The 24,865-nt window shown below is 35.7% G+C and overlaps 3 protein-coding genes across 8 annotated transcripts in view; 1 reads left to right on the top strand and 2 right to left on the bottom strand.

Annotated features, from left to right (window-relative positions):
• Nucleotides 1-7,402, top strand: part of LOC662416 (zinc finger protein 608) — a 35,672-nt gene extending 28,270 nt beyond the window's left edge. For 4 of the 6 annotated variants that reach the window (XM_064355421.1, XM_064355420.1, XM_064355418.1 and 1 more), the window contains 5 exons: nt 2,546-2,669; nt 2,962-3,049; nt 3,265-4,067; nt 4,400-6,094; nt 6,619-7,402. In XM_064355421.1, coding sequence (XP_064211491.1) covers nt 2,546-2,669; nt 2,962-3,049; nt 3,265-4,067; nt 4,400-6,094; nt 6,619-6,683 — 2,775 coding nt within the window. In that variant the 3' untranslated portion in view covers nt 6,684-7,402. The remainder of the gene's footprint in view (nt 1-2,545; nt 2,670-2,961; nt 3,050-3,264; nt 4,068-4,399; nt 6,095-6,618) is intronic. The other 2 variants (XM_008197213.3, XM_008197214.3) reach the window with 2 other exon arrangements.
• Nucleotides 7,403-7,511: 109 nt separating this feature from the next.
• On the bottom strand, nt 7,512-11,029 carry nAChRa9 (nicotinic acetylcholine receptor alpha 9 subunit). Its single transcript, NM_001109954.1, has 7 exons — nt 10,984-11,029; nt 10,772-10,929; nt 10,668-10,712; nt 8,137-8,638; nt 7,937-8,089; nt 7,712-7,887; nt 7,512-7,667 (listed from the first exon to the last, which is right to left on the bottom strand). The coding sequence occupies exons 1-7, from the start codon at nt 11,027-11,029 to the stop codon at nt 7,512-7,514; spliced, it is 1,236 nt and encodes a 411-aa protein (NP_001103424.1).
• Nucleotides 11,030-11,151: 122 nt separating this feature from the next.
• LOC100141662 (follistatin) overlaps nt 11,152-24,865 on the bottom strand; it is a 40,994-nt gene continuing 27,280 nt past the window's right edge. The window contains exons 3-6 of the mRNA XM_001813504.4: nt 20,392-20,580; nt 20,114-20,341; nt 14,185-14,406; nt 11,152-14,136 (exon numbers count right to left, since the gene is read on the bottom strand). Of these exons, the coding sequence (XP_001813556.2) occupies nt 13,892-14,136; nt 14,185-14,406; nt 20,114-20,341; nt 20,392-20,580 (884 nt within the window). The 3' untranslated portion in view covers nt 11,152-13,891. The remainder of the gene's footprint in view (nt 14,137-14,184; nt 14,407-20,113; nt 20,342-20,391; nt 20,581-24,865) is intronic.

The raw sequence follows: 24,865 nt of genomic DNA, 5'->3' as shown, positions 1-24,865 counted from the left end.
TGACGACTAAAATTTTCATAAGAAACATGAGAAAAAAAAATGTTTATAATTTAAAATTTATGCTTCGTCCCGTATTTTTCAAGACGCTGCGAATACGGTGAAAGATACCAGAAAAATGTAAGGAAGAAATTTGTAGAGAATTAAATTTCCTTTAAAAAAGTCAGCGAGACCATATCTCTATCGTCAACAGTTTAGGCCCCAAAGACGTTTAAAAACGCTCAAGCGACGAATTCGTTTCGTTCTACCAGTGGGCAAGTAACAAAAAGTTAATTTATACCTACACTGTAGGAGATAAAAATATGGTGTCGCGGACTTTTTTATAGGAAATTTAATTCCCTACAACTTTGTTCCTTACACTTTTTTTGTATCTTCAACCGTATTCCCAGCGTTTTGATAAATATGCGACAGTGCGCAAAGAATTATAGCTTTGCATTAGCAATTTGCGTTTCACCTTATATTTCTGCGAATGCTGCGAATACGGTTGAAGATACAAAAAAAGTGTAAGGAACAAAGTTGTAGAGAACTAAATTTTCTACAAAAAAGTCCGCGACACCATATTTCTATCTTCAACGGTTTAGGTATAAATTAACTTTCCAATATTTGACCACCGGCAAAACGAAGCAATTGGGTCGCTTAAACGTCTTTGAACGACTTTGGGGCCTAAATGGTTGAAGGTAGAGACATGGTCTCGCGGACTTTTTTGTAGGAAATTTAATTCCCTACAACTTTCTTTCTAACTTTTTTCTTGCAACTGTAACCGTATTCGCAGCGTTTTGAAAAATATGGGGCAGAGTGCAATTTTTTTTAAAGTAGTTTACGATAAAATCTCTGCATTATGTTTATGTCTTACTATTGAGAATGTAGTGTTCTATCTGCCTGTATTTTTTGTTTGCGATTTTTTGACCGTTATACAAGTACAACCATTTTTTCAAATTTGTCTGAAAACTTAGGCGGCAATGGAACAACCGCCCTCTCTGGCGACATTAACGGAACTATCGAGGACGGGAACGTTTTCTTCGTACGTCATTTCATATCCTAACCTTTAGATATCCGTATTTTTTAACCATTTAAAAAAATCATAGTAGCCTTGACAATTTTAAAAATTCGAGAACGCTCTTCGAACCTTCGTTTATCGAATGCAAAAAATTATTCACTTACAGGAACGGGTTTGAAAATAATTTAACTCAGAATGGTCGGCTTGAGTTTTGTATAACATTTAAAAAAAAAAAAAGTTTATAAAGTAGGTCCCAAAAAAATCACCTTTATTATCATTTATTGTTTTAATCCGGCCCTGCATGGGCGACTTTCGCCCATCAATCTAAATGCAAATCATGCCACAAGCGAATAAAACTCCGGTTAATAACAATATTGTGATGGGATTTAGTTTAAAACGGATGGAAATAAAGCCATTGTTCGGGGTTCGGTATTTCGTCCTTTGTGTTTCCATCAACTAACTGGCAATTATTGTGCAGCAGCGAATGTTATTAAATTTGAATTAAAATCATCGTAAACATTTGGTTGGGTGGTTTATCTCTTGTTAAGTCCGGAAGTGGTTTCGAGGGTTGGCGTGACAAGTTCCATCTGTCAAACGGAAGCTGTCGTGTCTGATGATCCGTGGAGCGTGCTGGAAACGACCGCGTTTGGCGGCGGCGGCGGCGGCGGTGGCGGTGGCCCGAAGGGGACGAAATCAATACTGCGGTCTGTAAAGCCGCGGGGGCGGCGAGCGGGACACATCCCATTAAATTACGCGACAGGCCCGGATTAGGTGCAAAAATGATTTAATTGAGACAATTTGTGAAAAAACAACCCTTCACCGCATGAAGTGCTCTCACCCCCTTTATCCACACGAAAGGCAAACAAAACAGCACGTGTGCAGGCTCGTTTCGGCTGCGTTTTATTGGGTCGAACGGAAATGTAGAAAATCGGTCGGACATTCGGTTTTATTATCCCATCAGAGGGCTCGAATGAAATTGCCACCGGTCGATGCGTGCAAGGGTAAATAATTGATACAGCGGTTCATTCCACTCCGATAATTATCTCTAAGTAAAAATTAGGTTCGAGTGAGGTGTGGTAAATATTTATGTTTTTTGGATCAAGCTTTGAGCCTCGGCAACCGCATATCAGCGCTTTTCTTGCATCTGGTTTTAACGAGGCGTCCATAAAATGAGCGTGAATGCTGTGCTAAAAGTTGAAATCATCATTTATGGAAACATTCTAGCGAGAACTAGTTCGCTAATGATATGATAATAACATGTATAATTTATAACACTGTTAATAACATGTCTGTTCGAATTATAATTTGTCCTGTGGATGAAAAAACATCAATCATACGCATAAATAATGCTAATCATTAATTAATAATCTAATCACTTTCAGTGTTTCTATTAGAGCGAGGCGTTCAAGAATCCGGTTGTTGTAGGAAGCCGATTGAATTGATTCGATTTTTTCCTGTTGATTGAATTAAATTCAGAGATAATCCGCGATTAATAACGCTTTGAGTCTAATCATATCAGCTGGTTGATTAAACAATGGACTTCTTTTGCAGGAGGTTTCCGACGTGTGTATAGGCACCAGTGTGGGAACCATCACCGAACCCGATTGTTTAGGGCCTTGCGAACCCGGTACAAGTGTCACGCTTGAGGGAATCGTTTGGCACGAGACTGAAGGAGGTGAGGCTTTTTTCAAACAGGATTTGATTACGCGCGATAAGATAAGCCACTCGCTGAAGTCTAACTGATTTATGGACGGGTGTGCTTTTATTTAGATTGGAATCTTGTAATGCTGTTGCTCTCGCAAACGATAACATTGTTTCCGATCAGTCGCCCGGCAGTTGGCAGAACTGATTTGAAAACAGCACATTACTCACTAGTGCCAACTAATTTCAAATTCATTCGATACACTTGTCTATTTTTTCAATTGACGTAATTGAAGAGTAGATTTTAATTTCTGATTTTTCCGAAGGTGTTCTTGTAGTCAACGTTACTTGGAGAGGAAAGACCTACGTAGGAACTTTATTGGACTGCACCCGCCATGACTGGGCGCCCCCTAGGTGAGAATTGCCAAATCCCTTAAACCCTAAGCTCACGGAATAATTAGTCAATTTTTTGTTACCAATGTTAGCACATCTGTTGTATATTTTTGCAATGTAATTAATTTATCCAAATACACTAATTGTTACGTTTCTAAAATTGGTTTTTTATTTTGTGTCCGTTTTTGTGTCTGTTTTCCCCCAAGTCGTGTTTTTGACCGTTTGCGTTGTTGCAGATTCTGTGATTCTCCCACAAGTGACCTGGACAATCGCACCCCCAAAGGACGAGGTAAGAGAGGCCGTTCCGCCCCCGCCACCCCCAGCACTGACCCACCCCCGTTCACAGAGACCCGTTCATCGGTGCACAGCAAACTTCGAAACGGCGGCGTGAAGGGTCGTCGGGGGGCGGCGAACGGCGGCCCATCGGCCCCCTCCTCGCCCACCCCCTTCGTCCCCCCACGTCCCGAGCCCAGCAAACGCAAAAGTCGAGCCGGTGATGAGGATTCACCGCAACCGCTCCCAGGGAAAAAATCCAAAATTGCGGCACCACCCCCAACACCGCCGCCGCCGGTCGTTCCCGGCTCGCCGCCGCCCTCGCCAGTGCTGCTGGAGTGTCCTGAGCCCAACTGCTCCAAGAAGTACAAACATATCAATGGACTTAAGTACCACCAGTCGCACGCACACGGCTCAGCCGACGATGACGACGCCAAGGAGGTGACGTCCATGTCGGAGAACGACGAGTCCAATATCGAGGCCCCCAGTCCGGCGACGCCAGTTAAGTCGCCAGAGAAGGGACAGGACAGCCCCCTTACGCCCAAGAAGGAGGAGTTGCCGATGATCTTAAGGGGGCTGGAGGTGTCTAGTCAGCCGGCCACGCCGAGGAGCACGCCGCCGTCGCCGGCGACCAGTGACCTGGGGGCCGGCGCCGCCTCACCCACCGTCCAGATGGACAAAAGTGTGGTTAAACCGGGCGTTTTGAGGTACACGCCCACGGAGGAGTTCCCCGTCGGCGTCTTCGCCTCCAAGACACCAGCAGCAGGTACATACTGACTGGGCCCCAAAATATCAATTTTTCTACTGTCATCTGTCAAAAATCAACGCCATTTTTTGTTCATAAGGCAAAATTTTACAACGTTTACACAACAATTTAACAATTTAGGAAAAAAAAGGACTTCCAACGTTATTATCATTACGTAATTTTGTCACACATTCATAAATAGGCTTGCAAATAATTAGAATCGGCAATTATGGCATTTCAAAGTCAGGAATTTCTTTGTTAGAAAACAGATTTAAGCACAGTGTAAACGCAGTTAGTATTCTAACCTCACAATGGTAAATTTTTTGTGTTATTATTTGACATTTCTGTTGCAGGACCGCCGCTGGCGCCTTCGGCGCCCCACTCGGGCGTGCGCGCCGTGTCGGCGTCGCTGCCCCCGGAGCCGGCGAGCCCCCAGACTGAACCCCCGAATGCTCAACCGCAGTCTTTCACTTCGCAGTTGCAATCTCAGGTGTCTCTGCCGTCGCAGCAGTTCACCCAGCCCCCGACGCTGATTATCCCCCCGCAAAACCTACAAAGTGCTCCCCCGATGTCCCCCCATGCGCCCCCATCCCCGACTCAAGCCAAAATAACGCCGCAATTTAAAGTCAAACCCACTGCCGCACTCATGCCCGAAGACAAAACCAAACAGCAGCAACAACAACAAAACAACAAGGCTCAAAGTTTTAAGAAAAAGAACCGGAAGAGTCCGGCCGGAAGCCCCCATCCGCCGTCTCAGAACGAGCAACCTGTCTTCGGCGTGGAACAAACTGCCAGGGACGAAGTGCAAAGTCCCGCCTATTCGGACATTTCCGATGATGGGGCTCCTGTCGAGAGTGACTTGGGGGATAAGAGTAAGAGTGCGGATAAGAAGAGTGAAGGGGGGCAAGTGCCCCACATGCCTCAATATGGTATGTATCCGTTCTATGGCCAGCCTCAGTATTTGGTGCCCCAAGAAGGCAAGAATAAGGACGAGAAAACGGGGGAAAAGCCCGATAAAGATGGTAAGAAAGAAGGAAATGATTACCAACAAAAAATTTTACCTCAGCAACATTATTACCCATATGGTTATATGCCAGGGTACCCGTACAATATGGATCCGAATTTCGGCGGCGTCCCCATGGTCCAAGAAGACAAAATCAAAGAGGAGCGCATTAAAGAGAGCCCCAGTCCCATCGAGCAACCCATCAAACAGCCCCCAGCCCCCATCCCGAACCCCATCCAAGTCCCCAAAGTGAAAACAGAGCCCCCGCCAAAGGACAAACACCAAAACGAAAACCACCAAATCCTCAAAGAAAGCATCGAAATCAAGAACCAAATGAACCCTTACATGTACCCCCGACAGCAGCCCCCACACGACGACGTCCGCCGCTTCTACACCCACAAAACCACCACCCCCACAAAACCGCCCCCACCCAGCCCCAGCCTCAAGCACAAGGACCCCAAACCGGAGGAGAAAAAAGACAAAGACCTGAAACAAGAAGGAGTCAAACCCACCATGGAGACACAAGGCCCCCCGCCACCTCCAACCTCCCAATACGCTTACATCCACCCCAGCTACATGCAATCGCCCCACTATGGGGCCCTCCCGTTCGACCCAAACCACCCAATGTATCGCGGGATTATGGTCCCGGGGCCGTACAGCGGCAACCCCTACCTGCATCAAATCCCCAGGTATCATGCCCCGGAGGATTTGTCGAGGGCGCCGCCCCCCAAAGCACTCGATATGTTGCAACATCACGCCCAATACTACTCCTCGCACAAGATACACGAGTTGCAAGAGAGGGCTATTAAAAGTCCCACACCTAAAACTTCAGTTGCTAGTTCGAGTCCGAGTACGAGTCAGCCGGCGCCCGTTTCACAACCGCAAATGACGCAGCCTCCGACGTCGACGAGTACGACGCCGGCGGGGAAGCAAACGCCGGGGGACGGCAAAGACTCAAGGTCGCCGCCCCCACAAAGACACGTGCATACGCATCATCATACGCATGTGGGGTTGGGGTACCCCATGTATCCGCCCCCGTATGGAGGTAAATATCGGGTGACTATAAAAAATTGTTATGGGGTTTTTGCGTAAGCTATTTCTTTAATTTTATCTTAAAATTTTCTTTGCTTTCATTTATTCTCCTTAGAATAAATGCAGTTTTTCTGCTCTCGTCTTTTTTATCCATTTTGATAGCAAGATAAAACCGCTGATAAAAGAAAGTTTTTATTTTATTTTATTCTTTTTATTTATTTATTGTTTCAATTTTTTATGCTTACCAGTAAAATCAAAAACAGAAGACAAAAGTGTCGGTCGCCATTAAAAAAATAATAAAACTAACGTCATAATTAAAATATGAATTTTATGCGTTACTTTAAACTCCCCTGTATGAAATTTTTGATTATACAAAAAATTCTGATAGATTATATATTTTTTACAAATACTCGTATGTAAGAGAAAATAAAGAACAAGGGAATGAATTAATAAAGAAACAATTATATGAATAAACAAACGAAATTTTTTTTGGTGTTGGTAATTCTGGTTTGAGTGAAATTGTGTTTGTTTTTCCAGCGGCAGTGTTGGCAAGCCAGCAAGCAGCAGCAGTGACAGTAATAAACCCTTATCCGACCAAGTGAGTGCCCGAACTCGAGACAAGTAGTGACTAAAGCATTCCATAGTTGTGTCTTGTTATCTAGTGTGCACTGCTGACGTATCCTGATGACTTGATTTAGATCCACAGCTGTTTTGCAATGCAAACGTATTGTACATTTGATTTTATTCATTGTAAATAGTGTAAAGACATTGTCATGTCTGTTAAAGTCATAAACGATTAGTTGATACTTTGTAGTAGACTGATATTTGACTTATTAGAAAGTACTGTGTATTTTTTAATGTAAAACTGTCTTCTTTATTATTATACAAAAAACAAAAAATTCATACGGTTAGATATATAACTTTTTATTTTTACTATTTTACATTGTATTTGTTCCATTCCAGTTTTATTGGAATAAGATTTGTATAATTCGAACACTGTCCTTTTTTACTTAAACAGTTGGAGTCTGTACATCTTGTAATATTCTGTAAATAAGCCATGACATAATAAAATTGTATAAATTACACGTTTTAAAGCCTTTTAGTCCGCGCTGCTTTCCAAATTCATCACACAAGTGCAAGAAAACATTTTAACACCTCAGGACAACAGCAAAATATTTTCTTACACTTTTATGACGTGTGATAACCCCAAAAACGAGTTACTGTGATTGCCACCATTTGAGAAGATTACCTATTGTACAGACTACGAGGGGCTTTAATGTAAAGTTGCTTAATAAAAATAAATAAACTAAACTTTTTGTTATTATTGTCTATTTTTTTGATAAATGTTGTACAAAACTGTTACATCTGTTGTCAAAAAAATAAATGTCTTTCATAATCAAACGCATTTTTCCCACCATATACGGGTGTTTCTAAGGGGTGAACCCGATAATCATCCCCAAATAAACAATCACGTAGACGAGGAAAAAAATTCGGTCCAAAATCTGCCCGAAAATGCGCCATTCGTTGTTTTTCGGGCCGCCATTTTGTGCCAGAATCGCGGCGCCATCTTCCTCATTACCCATCGCCTGTAAATTGCGATTACTTAACGTTTTTTATTACAAATTTATACTTTAAACGAAGTCTCATCAAGGAAAATAAATTGGCCGGGCTTAAAAGCTACGAAAATGCACACAATTTTGGATACCCATGCCGGCGCTATTTTCTCGCGCTCCGCCATACTTTTCACCATCAAGCTAAAAACTACCGCGAAAGCTGACAACAAAAGAGAGTCACGGGCGAATAAAACTGAAATTTTTGCTGTAATTAATTGCCAAGTTGGTGGTTAGTGTGTTACGAATTAGGGGGATTTTGTCGCCAGTCATTGGTATCATCCATGATATATACTGCACGTAGAGGAATTCATTGACCACGTTAATGTAGCACAAGATGAGTCTTTGATTATTGTCGGGTGATAGCCACAAGGAGGCAAAAGTTAGGATGATTAAGGCTAAAAATACAGTTTGGCGGAGTTGCATATTTGATTTTTTCCCCTACCAATGGCTGGGAGAATGACGCTCGCGGCGTGCGCCCCCGCCAGCCTCCGTATCCTAAAACTGAAATTAATGGAAGGGTAGGTGTTATTCGGGCAACATTTGAAAATCCCGGGATGTTTGACAATCCTACTTTCGACCAATTCCCACTCCCCGTTCGGGACCAGATCCTCGGTGTTTATCGCGTTTTTGGCGACTTGAATGTCCAGTTCCTCGCCACTGTGCACCCATGAGCCGAACCTTATGGTACAGTTATGGGTGTCGAAGGGGTATTTGGTCAAGTCGGCCACGCAGATGCTGGTATGGTGCACGGGGGGCACACATGAGACTTGGCCGAGGTTGGAGATGAGACAGGTGGCTTGGTCGAAGGCTGCGGGGTTCCCCGACTGTTCGCGCCGGTTGTAGACGGAGAGGTCGGGGACCCAGATGTCGGAGTCGGCGAGGTGCAGGGTGGAGAGGGAGTCGAAGTCGTCGGGGGTCCATTTGAGGTGCTGGTCGACCCATGACTGGAAGAAAGGGGGTTGAAGAAGAAAGGAGAAGGAAATATTCTAAAAGTTGCGAAAAAACTCCTAAAAAATCTATATATGAAGTTAGAACAAAATCTCTGATTACTCTTTAAAATTTTATGATAGAAGGTAAAAGCAGCTGTAGAACAAGTTCTAGAGATTAGAAAACAATATTATAAATTCGAAAAAATCCAAAAAGCTAGGCAAGAATTAACTACAACAAGAATCTATAGAAATGGATCTTCTAAGGTAAAAGTTGTCAAGATAATTTAAAAAAATAGATAAGAGTCTAGAAAAAAGTCTCGAGAAAAAGTTAAAAGAAAGAGAATCTTAAAAAGAATTTAAAGTTCAAGAAAAATTAAAGATTGTAGGACAAGGTTTGGAAGGTAGAATAAAATCTCTGTAGAAAATCCTGCTGGATAAGCAAAAGAGAAATAAAAAAATAAATAGAAGATAAAGAAGAAGGTTCAGATGGTTGTAGGTAGACAGAAACCAAGGAAAGAGTTTTGAGAAGAAGCTCGAAATTAAACTAAAAATGTCGACAATGATCTTAGAAGACACTAAGTAAGAAGAATCTAGATAATCTAGAGGAGAAATGTTTTTTTCAGTTTAAATTGGAACAGATTTTCTTGAGATTTTGTCTTAACATTTAAAACTAGAAAATCGAAACAGTTAGAAGAATCGAGAATCGAGAACAGAAAATTATGATGCAGGACAGTTCTAGAAAGAAAAAAATAACTTTTGGAGAAAAATGTAAAATATAACATGGAGAAGGATTTAGAAAAATAAAATAGAAAACAATCGAGAAAAAGAACTTAATCGAGAATCTAGAAAAGATAGAAGAAAGTTTAAGACTGAAAAAATAGAAGATTTAGGGAAAAAGCTTGAAATTAAGCTGATGCTAGAATAAAATCTCTTGATAAGGTAAAAAAAATAAATAGAAAAAATTCTAGAGGGGTGTTAAAAATAAAGTAGACAATAATAATGTAGAAGAGTTTTTAGAAGGTCTTAAGAAAAATCTAAATTAGAAGACACTAAGAGAAGAATCTAAATGACCTAGAGGAAATTCTTGATTAGACAAAGGTTTAAGATTTTAGGTCTTCCTTAAGAATTCAAATTAGAAAATAGAAACAGTTCCAGTTAGATAAGGAACAAAATATGAATCTAGAGAAGAATTTAAGAAGGTAAAGAAGATACGGGAGAAAAAAAAATAGAAAAAACTACAGAAAAAAGTGTAGCCACATGGGAGTCGAGAGAAGTTCAGAAAATTGAAGCCAAAACCTTAATGTAAAAAGAAGACAGACAGGCAAATCTAATCGATCGATGTAAAAAAACCGTCATAGGAATTTAAAGTTAAACTTAGAACAAAACTTCTTCAGAAATCTAATTCTAAATACAAATCTAATCTAACAATTAATCAGAGAGTTGAAATGTTTTCTAGAAAAAACTAGTTAAATAGCTAAAGAATCTCAACAAAAAATTAAAATAGAAGAGTAAAAAGAAACTGCAGGATTTAGAAAAAAGGTTTACACAAATTTATTGTATCAGATTTAAGAAAGAAGAAGATATTCTAAATTAGGAAATAGAGAAGAATCTAAAGGATCCGAAGAAAAATCTTAACAAAATAAACTAGAAGCGGACAGCAAAATTTAAATTAGAAAGTTGAAATATTTCTAGAAAGAAAAAATTCTAGAGAAGAACTTAAATAAAGAGCGAAAAATGAATCTAGAGAAGAATGTAAAAAGGGTGAAGGATTTAGAAAAATAAAGTCGAAAACAATCTTACAACATTTTCGAAAAAAAAAGAATTATGTAAAGTAAGACATGGAAAAACATAGTAAGGAGAGGAAAAAATCTCATTCATTAACAGTTGCAATTAGAAAACAAAAAAAGAATTTAAGTAGAAGATAAACACATATGTTGAGTTGAATTTCTGTTATAAAAAAACCCAGAAAAAAATCTAGAGAGGACGTTAAAAAAATATAAACTGACGCTAAAACTTTGAATTTTTTTGGGAGGAAACGTCTTACCATGGCGAACCAGCTGTCGATGGTGAAGCTGTTGTCGTGGATGTCCTGGAAGGGGGTGGTACCATTGAATTTAGCAGAACACATTCAATTATTGTGGTACTTACATAGTTGTAATATTTGAGTATCATGCGGATGAAGACCCGGACGGGATCTTTGTAGTTGAGGACGGGGCGAAGATTACGGTCATAATCGCATAAAAGGGCCTTCCGGAGACGGACATGAGCAAGTTGAGATTTGTCGGAAATACAGTCATCACAAGACGCTGGAATTTATTTATTTTCTCCGTTTTTTTTTTGATAAATTTTTGTAACTTTACCAGCTGAAAGGAGCAAAAAGGGGAGAAAATAATTTAGAATGCCCATCACGAAGCCGACTGATGGAGAACTGATCATAGGAGTTGGAGTGATACGTGATATTTTCACAGTCCGCCCCTGTCCCAATTGATAATCGGGTTTCAAACAGTAGGAATGAGAAAATGCGAGTGTCGTGTTTTAGTGATTTATTATCTAAATCTACAATAAATATTTAATAAGTTACGCCAGTCTAATACATCGTGTTTTACATAATAAGTCACCATAATTTCTTAAAAATAACAATACAAAAATACTTTGAATATAATAATAATAAAATACTGTACAAAAGATACAACAAGTACATAAAGAATCAATTAACAAAACAATCAAACAGAAAATAATTTACTAGTTAAGTACTTGAAACAGCAGAATAAAACCTAGCTTTCCAGACAACCTCGCGCGCATTATTTCTTTTTGGTATCTCATAATAACGGTTCGCATTTCAGCAGAGAGCCCATTTGGGGTTAAGAGTCACGTTATGCATTCCTGTGCATCCATGGAAAAGTTTATGATAATTTTTTCGCAAGCATGCAAAACTCGAAATGATGACAATTTACTTAATTTGCCATTTATTTATCAGAACACGTTTTCTGTATAAAGATCACGTCGGTTGTTGTTGTCTGAGAACCAGCTGGAGGAGGCTTTAAATGCAAATCGAACGGTTATTATTTCGATATTGTACAATAAATTAAATTCAATTTGTTTACATTTAAAAACCAGCGATTGCCAACAAGTCTGTTAGTTCCGACTAGAATTTGTCAACAAAATACAACGAATTCGAAGTTATTATTATAGTACAAACACACAACGTTTCTTGCTCAGCTACTTTAACTACATTCTTCAATACTGGTTATTACTGTGAGTTATTACTTTTACCTTAAATTAAGAATTAGAACACGTGGATTACTCTACGCGAAAGCGGAGGCGGCCACCACACTTGCCGAAGCGCCAACATTTACAACACATTAAGTTTTAATTAGCCAGTAGTTCCTGAAATAACTACGAATATTTTCGCAGGATATAGTTTCAGGACACGAAAAATGAATGCTTTTTATTGGTATTCAGAAATTGATCTAAGAATCACACAAAAATCAGCCTTTGATATTAAATATTTTTCTCTGCAGGATTTTTTTAAATTTTTTTACAGTTCATTTTACTATAATTTAATTTAATTTAAGTCCCTATATTATTATTATTATTTCTTATGGTCTTGTAAAGTAAGCAATGTCTAAATATTGTTTGGGGCAAAAAATACGAGTGTAAAAATACCAATCTCCCTAAGTTTTTTCGATCAGCTTAATTATAACCCTCCAACAATAAAATAAATTCTAAAAAGAAAAAAACTGTTCTTCAAAACAAAAACAATCCAGAAAAAATTAAACAAATATGAATTATTATTTAAAATTCTACTAGAATATCCTTAGCTCCACAAGCCAAAATTTTAAATTAAACTATTTAAATAAATTCATAAATTTTGGGTGAAGTATTTTTTTGCACAAAATACAAAAAGTAAGCAAGTTTTAGAATGACTCTAGAAATCATAAAATTCCATTAATTTTTCAAACTTTGTTTATGTGAATATTTTTAACCAATTAACATTTATTGTAGGAAACTGTAGAAAAATTCTGAAAACATTCACATGCATGGCGAAAATAATTAGTAGATATTTAATATTAAACACTGATTTTTTCGGTATTTTTTCTTTAATTTATGTCAGAAATTAATGACCATCAAGATTTTTATAATTTTCAAAAATATTTAGTTTGGATAAGAATTAAACTCGTATTTCTTTTATCATATTTTTCTTTAACCATTCTCCTGAGAACATCATTATCTGAGACGAAAGACGTTCTTTTCAGAAAATATTTGAACTAATTTTAATTGATTTTTCAAATAAAAAATTGTTCATCTATTACCACATACTTACTTATTTTAAAAACTCTCTCAGGAGCAATTTTTGAGTAACAAAATTGTATCAGCAACAGTCAAAAACATAATTAACATCATTTTAATTGTACAAAGTTTAATAATTATTTGAAATTTTTTTGTTATATTTTCTTCAATTTATGTTAAAGAGTAATGACTTCTGTAATAGTTTTTTTTCTGAATACAGAAGCAGGATTACTTGAGGTGATTTCTAAAATCAATAGCGGGATAAACTCAGAAACTCTGTTGAAAAATTCAAAACTCAGGAAACAGCAGTTTTACAATTTCCAGAAGTAGTACCTATTTAGTTTGAACAACTATTCTCTTATTTCGTTTTATCATGTTTTTTCTTTGATGGCTCTTTTCAGAAAATAATCTGAGAAGAAAAACCTTCTGCTCAGGAAACATTTAACCCAATTTTAACCGTTTTAAATGTCGAAATCACCAGGAATTAATCTCAAGAATTCTGCGAAGAATAATAATTTGTATATTAGTTAGTACATATTTTCGCAGGAACAGTCTCTGACTTATAAAATTGTCAAAGAAAACTATCAAACACAGAAGAGAAACTTAGTGGTTCCCTGAAGTAATTTAAAGAGGTTCAAGGCTTTAAACAAATAGTTGATTTTTTTAATTTCTCAGGAACAAAATCTTTGTCGGTACCAAGACCTGACTTTTTTCTGAAGTAATTTAGACGTAAATTAAGGTCAGGTTCATTAAAATGTGAATAAAAAACTCAGGCAAGGGAAAAAATGTAAAGTTCTCGGCAAGAGAATCGTGCCCGCCCCGCCCCCGTCCCCCTACGACGGACACCTCTACTTTGGAATTATTGAAAAATCTCTACTTTTACCTAGACTCTTTAACATGGAATTCCTTAAGCATACCGTAGTCCAAATCGCTGCTACTCTTTGGTTTAAATTTCATATCTACAACCGCCCCCGCTGGCTATCCCTCGCCGCCCCCACACCGCCCCGGATGCTTCGTATCGATGACAAACCCCTTGGCGCACGAATCCACCATCATGTCGCACCAGGAGTGGTACGTGCTGTTGTTGGTGCCGCAGATGGGGCCGTGCATGTGCCGCGGCCGGCACGTGGAGGTGCAGCTGACGCAGCGCGGCATCCCCGTCGAGGGGTCCGTCAGACACGACTGCCGGTCCTGGCAGCGGACGTCCCCGCACGTCGCCCCTTCTAAACACAAAAATTAATAAAAATTGGGGGTGGTCTTGGTGGTGGTACCTCGACAGGGGCCCTTGTAGGCGATGGGGATGGCTTTGCCGCGGCGGCAGGTCTTCTCGCGGAGGTGGCAAGCACTAGGGTAGGTCACGCCGTCGGAACCGCACACCTCGCGACGCCGGGGGCTGTCGGAGCACCGCTTCGAACAGTTGACACAGTGGGGGTGCAGGTTCTGGTCCAGGAGGCAGTGCATGCCCGACGGGCATTTGATTTTATCACAGGAGGCTGGGAACATTTTATTAATGTTGGCAACATTTCTGCTTCTCAGCATTACTAGCTACGAACTTAATGAAATTTCTTAAGAAAACATCTCAGAAATTAATAACATTTTTACTGCAACCATCAAGTTACTTATTGTTTCCTGAGTCTCAGTTCAAATTATTACAGAAACAACCAAACTTTATCTCAGAATCGGTGTTTTAACAATTGTGTAAGTGCAAATTCGAAAGTCGAGAAGACAATAAATATACTAGTTTCTGTATCTGATAAAGTAATAATTATTACAAAGGACACTTTCGCAGGAAATTAGCGAAAACATATTTTGTTGCAGAAAGTCCTGAGAACCCTAATAATTCCAGAATTGGCTCAGATTTTTCTATAATCAGTTCAGAAACCTCATTCTGTTTTTTATTAATTTGGAAGAGTGGGAAAAAGTATAAAACTTGCATATTTTTTTAAATTGAAAATCATACTGGGAACTAGTGAAAAGTCACTTTATTGGCTGAGTCTCATTCCAATTTCTCTCAGAAATAACAAATATCGATCGTTTCAGAAACAGATTTGTGATGAAATCACAGTCTCAGGAAACAAAAAATAATGTATCTTCTGAGACTCATAAACACTTTGTATTTTGGAATTATGAAATCACAGTCTCAGGAAACAAAACATATATTAGGTATATTATGTCCTGAGATTCAAAGACTCTCAAACTGTTTCAGGAAATAGTAAAAAAAAATTTCAGGAAAAAAAAGGATTTCGGAAAACACTTTTGGCCTAAGTCTTTAGATATCTCAGAAACTAATCCAAGAAGAAACAAAAAGTCATAAGAAACAAGAGTTTTAACAAAACGCATTCAAAAAACAAAAAATATATTAGTTATGACCTGAGATTCAAAAACTCTCAAACTGTTTCAGAAAATGGATAAAAAAACTTTTCTCAGGAAACACATTTTTCATTAGACTCTCAGAAACTGATCCAAGAATCATTGAATTCATCTTTATATTTAAGCAATTGTTTCTCAGAAATTGAAGAGCTGGAACTTGTAATTTTTCTAAATTCAGCTCAGAAAACCAATACTTCCTAAATTGGAAAAGGTGGTAAAACTAAAAAAATTGTTATTTTATCCAAAATAAAAATTGTTTCAGGAATTAGTAATTATTAATGAATTTGTTCCTTAAATCAGTTTGTTTCAGAAACAGCTAAACCTCAGAAAAAAATAGTACAGAAAACAGAGTCGCAGGAAACAAAAAAATCAATTTGTTGTCTTTCATTCTAGAAATAGTATCTCAGGAAGTTTACTAAAAAAACTTCCTTAAGAAACAAAAAAACTGGACGAAAAACAATTTCTCACTTGTATTTTGCACACAGTCTCCGAAAACAAAAGTTTTCTTTGTCCTGAGACGCATAAACTCTTAAAATAGACACATATCTAAGAAAGTAGTTTCATCTGTTGCAAAATTAATCCCACAGAAAAAAAATACAAAACATGATTTTTTAAAGTGCCTTAGAAAGTATAGTTAATAAATATTATTAAAGACCCTTCTCAGGAAACAAACAAAAAAAACAAATGTTGCAAAACATTTTTTGCCCAAAAAGACATTTCAGAGAATGATCAAGGATTTTATAAATAGTTTTGAATTAAATTTTTTGTAAAAACACCTCAGAAAACTAATAAACAGAAAACAGGAAATGCAGACGGTAAAACTCGAAAATTCATATCTTTTATTTTCAGAAATTAATTAGGAATTAGTCCTACTTTACTTCCTGAGTCTCAATGTTTTTTCGAAACAACCAGAAATAGTTTTTAGCTACATAACCACAATCTCAGGAAACAAAAAGAAATCATTTGTTATCACCTGAGATTCATAAACTCTCCAATTGGAAACCGGATATCTCAGTACTCAGTAAAACAAATTGATAAAAGAAAAAATTTTTTAAATAGAACATTTGTTATCTCTGGAACTTTGTAAACTCTCAAACTAGAAATAGAAAGACAAAAAATATACTAGTTTCTGTATCTGATAAAGTAATAATTATTACAAAGGACACTTTCGCAGGAAATTAGCGAAAACATATTTTGTTGCAGAAAGTCCTGAGAACCCTAATAATTCCAGAATTGGCTCAGATTTTTCTATAATCAGTTCAGAAACCTCATTCTGTTTTTTATTAATTTGGAAGAGTGGGAAAAAATATAAAATTTGCATATTTTTTTAAACTGAAAATCCTACTAGGGACTAGTGACAAGTCACTTTATTGGCTGAGTCTCATTCCAATTTCTCTCAGAAATAACAAATATCGATTGTTTCAGAAACAGATTTGTGATAAAATCACAGTCTCAGGAAACAAAAAATAATGTATCTTCTGAGACTCATAAACACGTATTTTGGAATTATGAAATCACAGTCTCAGGAAACAAAACATATATTAGGTATATTATGTCCTGAGATTCAAAGACTCTCAAACTGTTTCAGGAAATAGTAAAAAAAATTTTCAGGAAAAAAAAGAATTTCGGAAAACGTTAGATATCTCAGAAACTAATCCAAGAAGAAACAAAAAGTCATAAGAAACAAAAGTTTTGTAACAAAACGCATTCAAAAAACAAAAAATATATTAGTTATGACCTGAGATTCAAAAACTCTCAAACTGTTTCAGAAAATGGATAAAAAAACTTTTCTCAGGAAACACATTTTTCATTAGACATCTCAGAAACTGATCCAAGAATCAATGAATTCATCTTTATATTTAAGCAATTGTTTCTCAGAAATTGAAGAGCTGGAACTTGTAATTTTTCTAAATTCAGGTCAGGAAACTAATCTTTCCTAAATTGAAAAAGGTGGTAAAACTAAAAAAATTGTTATTTTATCCAAAATAAAATTTTTTTTAGGAATTAGTAATTACTAATGAATTTGTTTCTTAAATCAGTTTGTTTCAGAAACAGCTAAACCTCAGAAAAAAAATTGTACAGAAAACAGAGTCGCAGGAAACAAAAAAATCAATTTGTTGTCTTTCACTCTAGAAATAGTATCTCAGGAAGTTGTTTACTAAAAAAAACTTCCTTAAGAAACAAAAAAACTGGACGAAAAACAATTTCTCACTTGTATTTTGCACACAGTCTCCGAAAACAAAAGTTTTCTTTGTCCTGAGACGCATAAACTCTTAAAATAGACACATATCTAAGAAAACTTTTCATCTGTTGCAAAATTAATCCCACAGAAAAAAAATATAAAACATGATTTTTTAAAGTGCCTTAGAAAGTATAGTTAATAAATATAATTAAAGACCCTTCTCAGGAAACAAACAAAAAAAACAAATGTTGCAAAACATTTTTTGCCCAAAAAGTCTTTGGACATTTCAGAGAATGATCAAGGATTTTATAAATAGTTTTGAATTAAATTTTTTCTAAAAACACCTCAGAAAACTAATAAACAGAAAACAGGAAATGCAGACGGTAAAACTCGAAAATTTATATCTTTTATTGTCAGAAATTAATTAGGAATTAGTCCTACTTTACTTCCTGAGTCTCAATGTTTCTTTGAAACAACCAGAAATAGTTTTTAGCTACGTAACCACAATCTCAGGAAACAAAAAGAAATCATTTGTTATCACCTGAGATTCATAAACTCTCCAATTGGAAACAGGATATCTCAGTACTCAGTAAAACAAATTGATAAAAGAAAAAATTTTTTAAATAGAACATTTGTTATCTCTGGAACTTTGTAAACTCTCAAACTAGAAATAGAAAGACAAAAAATATACTAGTTTCTGTATCTGATAAAGTAATAATTATTACAAAGGACACTTTCGCAGGAAATTAGCGAAAACATATTTTGTTGCAGAAAGTCCTGAGAACCCTAATAATTCCAGAATTGGCTCAGATTTTTCTATAATCAGTTCAGAAACCTCATTCTGTTTTTTATTAATTTGGAAGAGTGGGAAAAAATATAAAATTTGCATATTTTTTTAAACTGAAAATCCTACTAGGGACTAGTGACAAGTCACTTTATTGGCTGAGTCTCATTCCAATTTCTCTCAGAAATAACAAATATCGATTGTTTCAGAAACAGATTTGTGATAAAATCACAGTCTCAGGAAACAAAAAATAATGTATCTTCTGAGACTCATAAACACGTATTTTGGAATTATGAAATCACAGTCTCAGGAAACAAAACATATATTAGGTATATTATGTCCTGAGATTCAAAGACTCTCAAACTGTTTCAGGAAATAGTAAAAAAAATTTTCAGGAAAAAAAAGAATTTCGGAAAACGTTAGATATCTCAGAAACTAATCCAAGAAGAAACAAAAAGTCATAAGAAACAAAAGTTTTGTAACAAAACGCATTCAAAAAACAAAAAATATATTAGTTATGACCTGAGATTCAAAAACTCTCAAACTGTTTCAGAAAATGGATAAAAAAACTTTTCTCAGGAAACACATTTTTCATTAGACATCTCAGAAACTGATCCAAGAATCAATGAATTCATCTTTATATTTAAGCAATTGTTTCTCAGAAATTGAAGAGCTGGAACTTGTAATTTTTCTAAATTCAGGTCAGGAAACTAATCTTTCCTAAATTGAAAAAGGTGGTAAAACTAAAAAAATTGTTATTTTATCCAAAATAAAAATTGTTTCAGGAATTAGTAATTATTAATGAATTTGTTCCTTAAATCAGTTTGTTTCAGAAACAGCTAAACCTCAGAAAAAAATAGTACAGAAAACAGAGTCGCAGGAAACAAAAAAATCAATTTGTTGTCTTTCATTCTAGAAATAGTATCTCAGGAAGTTTACTAAAAAAACTTCCTTAAGAAACAAAAAAACTGGACGAAAAACAATTTCTCACTTGTATTTTGCACACAGTCTCCGAAAACAAAAGTTTTCTTTGTCCTGAGACGCATAAACTCTTAAAATAGACACATATCTAAGAAAGTAGTTTCATCTGTTGCAAAATTAATCCCACAGAAAAAAAATACAAAACATGATTTTTTAAAGTGCCTTAGAAAGTATAGTTAATAAATATTATTAAAGACCCTTCTCAGGAAACAAACAAAAAAAACAAATGTTGCAAAACATTTTTTGCCCAAAAAGACATTTCAGAGAATGATCAAGGATTTTATAAATAGTTTTGAATTAAATTTTTTGTAAAAACACCTCAGAAAACTAATAAACAGAAAACAGGAAATGCAGACGGTAAAACTCGAAAATTCATATCTTTTATTTTCAGAAATTAATTAGGAATTAGTCCTACTTTACTTCCTGAGTCTCAATGTTTCTTCGAAACAACCAGAAATAGTTTTTAGCTACATAACCACAATCTCAGGAAACAAAAAGAAATCATTTGTTATCACCTGAGATTCATAAACTCTCCAATTGGAAACCGGATATCTCAGTACTCAGTAAAACAAATTGATAAAAGAAAACAATTTTAAATAGAACATTTGTTATCTCTGGAACTTTGTAAACTCTCAAACTAGAAATAGAAATAGAAAAAAAACTTTCTCAGAAGTAAAAATGGGTGCAAAAACCTTTATTTTGTAGTCACGAAATCAGGATATCAGGAAACAAAAAATTTGTATTTCCTGCTATTTGTATCAGAAAATCGTATTTTGGTTACAAAATGAGCCTCAGGAAAGAAAAAATGTCTAAGAAAACAGTAAGTTTTCTAAACGAGCAAAAATTTTTTTCTGAGTGTTTCCTGAGTGTTGTAATAACTCACTTTGACAGGTTCCGCTGTAGGCAATCGCCAGCGAGTGCGACTTGCGTCGACAGGCGCGTTTCCGGAGTCTGCAAATATTCCGGTAACTCCGGCCGTCGGTGCCGCAAATCGGCCCCCTTTTCGCCCGGACTTTCCCTTCCTTGCACTTGGAGGAGCAGACGCATTTGGCGCGTCCTTTCCGAATCGTGCACGTTTTGTCAACTCCGCAGTCAACGTCCTTGCAGGAAACTGAAATTCCTGCTCTTAACCCATCAAAAACCTCCCGTTTTCCACCATACCTTGACAGGGGAGGCAGCGCACACCGTCGCCCAACACCCTCCAAAAGAAGAAAGCCCCCGGATCGAGCTCGTCAGGCGAGTAGGCCGTCTGCATGAGGCGGTTGCCGCAACATTGCTCTTTCGTGCTCTTCTCGTAGAGGATTTCGGTGCAACGGCCGTTACGGAGCATGGCTAACCAGCAAGTTCCTGCTGCAAAAAGCGACGTTTTCGATACGAAAATCAGAAAGTTTGGGCATTGAGTGGGAGCAGTGACATTAACATTCTTTGTTTTCTGCATTTTTGTGCAACGAGACCGTTTTTAAATGTCGCACTGGCATTTCGACAAGATATGCGATGATCAGATTTGCACAAGGTTTTTAAAAATATTAAGGTCACTATTTTTACTCACTAAACAGTCACCAAATCACCAACTGAGAGTATTTTAACACCAAAAAACCGAAGAATTTTCCTAAGAAGAAAATTCAGTAATAGAGTTTTTAACTATTTTATTTTTTAGGAATTCTTATCTTTTATCAGAGAATGTGTGTTAGACTGACACCTAAAATTTCTACTCGTAATTTCATTAAAAAAACTATAGACTCTGTAGCTACAGAACATCTTAGAGTTTTTGGAGAAGTATTTTGTACTTTTAATTTTTTCTGAGTTTTTGTAAATAATTTCTTAATACTTAAGTCCAGTTTCACCAACTTTGGTCGAATCAAATGAATAATGGGGGTCATTCTCGTAATTTATACAAGAATTATTTATTATTATTATTATTATTATTATTTTAAGTACTACATATTAAATTTAATTTTTATTAAAAAAAGTTAAAAAAAAATTTCCGATTTTTTTTTCAGGAACTAAATATACAGAGTGATTCAAAAGTGTCGAACCAAGTTTTCGAATGATGATAAAAGACGTTCAGCTAGACAATAAAATGAATTCAGATTTTTTTCAAACACCTTAATCTTTATAATTCTTTATTTTTTATTATATTTTTATAGCAACCTCTTAATTGTTGGTTATAATTTTTAGAATTTTCTTCTTTGTTAAATGTTTTTTTTTTTAAATTAAGACACAAATTGGTGATTTAGGTGTCTATTTAATGTTGCCATTTCTGATAATTAAAGTAAAGAAAAAATTATCTTAAATGCCAAAAACTTATTCCAAACATCCAATGTTTGAAAAGTTCTACTTCGTGAAAAAAACCTAAATAATTTTTGTCATAGGAACTTTTAACTTAGTTGTATATCTTTTATCACTCCCCAAAAGATGGTCAGGTCAGGTCATGCCCGAAATTTTTAAAACTGTTTATTTTCAGAAAAATATAAAACATTTTTTTTAATTAAAATTCGGAAGAAATTATCTCTGTAAATATACATATTGGAGAATAAGAATTAGAGAAAAATTCTAAAATTTCTGGAAAATTAACTGGAAAATCTTGTTCTTCAGGAAGCGTAATTTTTACGTTTTTGAAAAATTCTTCTTGAAACTTTTTCAATTCTTGAAAAACATGATGAAAATGATATTTTAGAATTCATACTCAGTCAGTCGATCTCTCTTAGGGTTATGCTCAGAAAAAGTTAACTTAGAAAAACGATATTCAATACAAAATTAATTGTTTCTCTAGATTTTTTTAGCTGTGCTTCATATAACTCATTTATTAAAGGAAACGTTAAAAATTTAAATATATATGAATATTTTTTTCTTGGTAACACAGGTTTTTTTCTAAAATTTTACGCATTTTTTAAATAATCTTGATTTTGTAGGAATACTCTGTTATTTTTTTTTAATAGTTTAATTGGTAGAATCACGTTGATTTTCTTGCAATTTTATTTATTTTTTGTTTTTACTTATTATGTATTTATTTGTATTATTATTATTATTATTTATTCGTTAATTAAAGATTAAGACCTAGATAATTGTTGAACTATAGCAGAAAATCTCCGAAAGTAGATTTTTCAAAAAGTACGTCCTTTTTATTTTTTTAACAGTCTCAGAAATGACCTCAAAAAACTAAAAACTATAATCATATCTAAACCAAATCACAAAAAAATCTTCGGGGTTTCATAAATGTATACTAGAACAGGATAATTTTATTGGCTATTGAGCGAAATTGTCGTGAAAGTTTGAAACCAAATGATAGTAAAAATGATAGGAATTTAAACTTTTTCTGTAAAATGTAAAATATTAAGACAATGGATAAGTATTTAAGAAATTCGTTTAGAAAAACAGGAAATACTGCGTAAATGATAAAAAAGTTACGAGTAATATTTAAAATACAAACAAGAAAAATTGAGAAAACTGTCTCAGGCTTGATAGGTTTTCTGTTTTGTTAAGTTCGAGTTTAGAAATCTGCGCCCAGATGGCTCTTGCGCCATAAATCCGGCAATCAATCGTCCGTTTGCGAACGTGATTGAATTGCAAAATTAAAAGGCATTTTATAAAATATGTGTTTACCATTTTTATGACTCGATAATTTAAATAATAGCTCAATAAATCGGCAGTGAATTTGCGCATTATTGAGACACGCCGCCGATAATAGAGAATAGCGAATTCCTTGATTAAATAATAATGATGATAATTCAACCTTGCCAAAGCTGTATCATTTTTCAAGGTCATTGAGTTTATTTTCGTCTGGCCATTTAGATAAGCGAAAATTTGGGTTGGCAGACATGTGCAGGCTTGTTTTCCTTCCCTCCCAAAGAGACATCTCGAGTTTGTCGACCCACGTAGAGTACTTGAATTTTTATGATCGCTGCGGCTCTTGAAACTTTGATGAACCGTAAAGACAACGCATGCAAAACGCAGTCTTTCACTCGAATTTTTCGAGAGACTTCGACGGTGAGTAACGAGAGGAAAAATCGCTCCTGCACCAACAATCGCCTTAATTATGGCGGAAGCGAATGCTTAGAGATGTGCAAGGCTTTATCAATGCATTGCATCTGCAGTAATTCGTATCTATTCACCATTTGGACGAGATTTATTTATTTCAAGCCAAGCCAACCACCTGCTCTGTTATTATGCTCTGTATCGCTAATTCGCCTCCTTCCTTCCACCTTTAATACACAACGAGTGCAACAGGTGTGATAGATAATATGCACAAGGCGGATTTGCAATTATAATTAACGCTGGAACACAATTACAATTGTCTATCATGCAAATCGATCAACAATTCGACAGGGGGTGACGTTAACGGTCACTGACACCGCTACCAACCCCGCACGCAAAAATCACCCAATTCCATTCACAAAGCCGATTTCTATTATACCTTAAGCAGATTCATCTCATCTACATAAATATAGCTTGTCACGTGTGAGAGATTGATGTCGCATTTTTTCTACTACCACGAATCGGTTCGAGGATTTATACTATTTTTTCAAACCCATTACGAATTCCGCTTCTACAATTACGAATTCTTTCATTTCTGGATTAAAATATCGATATTTAACTCAGGAGCTAAACGTGTTGATAAAAAAATGAAACATTTGTTCTTTTATTATAGTTTCAGAGGCCGAACTCAGGAGCTAACTAAGAAATTTTTTTTATTCCGAACTTAAATAACTCAGTCTCTTGCATTTCTGGATTAAAATATAAATATTCACCTCAGGAGCTAAACAAATAAATGTTTAATAAAAAACTCAGGAGTTCAGGAACTCAGGAGCTGAGAAAGTTTTGTTTTATTCCAAAACTCAAATAACTCAAGTTTTTTTGTATTTCCATATTAAAACATCAATATTTAGCTCAGGAGCTAAACGTATTGAGAAAAAAACGAAACATTGTTTTTTTATTATAGTTTCAGAGGCCGAACTCAGGAGCTAACTAAGAAATTTTTTTTATTCCAGAACTTAAATAACTCAGTCTTTTGCATTTCTGGATTAAAATATAAATATGCACCTCAGGAGCTAAACAAATAAATGTTTAATAAAAAACTCAGGAGTTCAGGAACTCAGGAGCTGAGAAAGTTTTGTTTTATTCCAAAACTCAAATAACTCAAGTTTTTTTGTATTTCCATATTAAAATATCAATATTTAGCTCAGGAGCGAAACGTATTGATAAAAAAACGAAACATTTGTTCTTTTATTATAGTTTCAGAGGCCGAACTCAGGATCTAACTAAGAATTTTTTTTTATTCCAGAACTCAAATAACTCAGTCTTTTGCATGTCTGGATTAAAATATAAATATTTCCTTCAGGAGCTAAACAAATAAATGTTTAATAATAAACTCAGGAGTTCAGGAACTCAGGAGCTAACTGAGAAAGTTTTGCTTTATTCCAGAACTCAAATAACTCAAGTTTTTTGTATTTCTATATTAAAATATCAATATTTAGCTCAGGAGCTAAACGTATTGATAAAAAAATTAAACATTTGTACTTGTATTATAGTTTCAGAGGCCGAACTCAGGAGCTAACTAAGAAATTTTTTTATTCCAGAACTTAAATAATTCAGTCTTTTGCATTTCTGGATTAAAATATAAATATTTACCTCAGGA

The sequence above is a fragment of the Tribolium castaneum genome, chromosome 3 (genome assembly GCF_031307605.1).
Source record: "Tribolium castaneum strain GA2 chromosome 3, icTriCast1.1, whole genome shotgun sequence".
Classification (NCBI taxonomy): Eukaryota; Metazoa; Arthropoda; class Insecta; order Coleoptera; family Tenebrionidae; genus Tribolium; species Tribolium castaneum.
The sequence above is the reverse complement of the archived record's forward strand: the minus strand, read 5'-3'. Positions and strand labels throughout refer to the sequence as shown.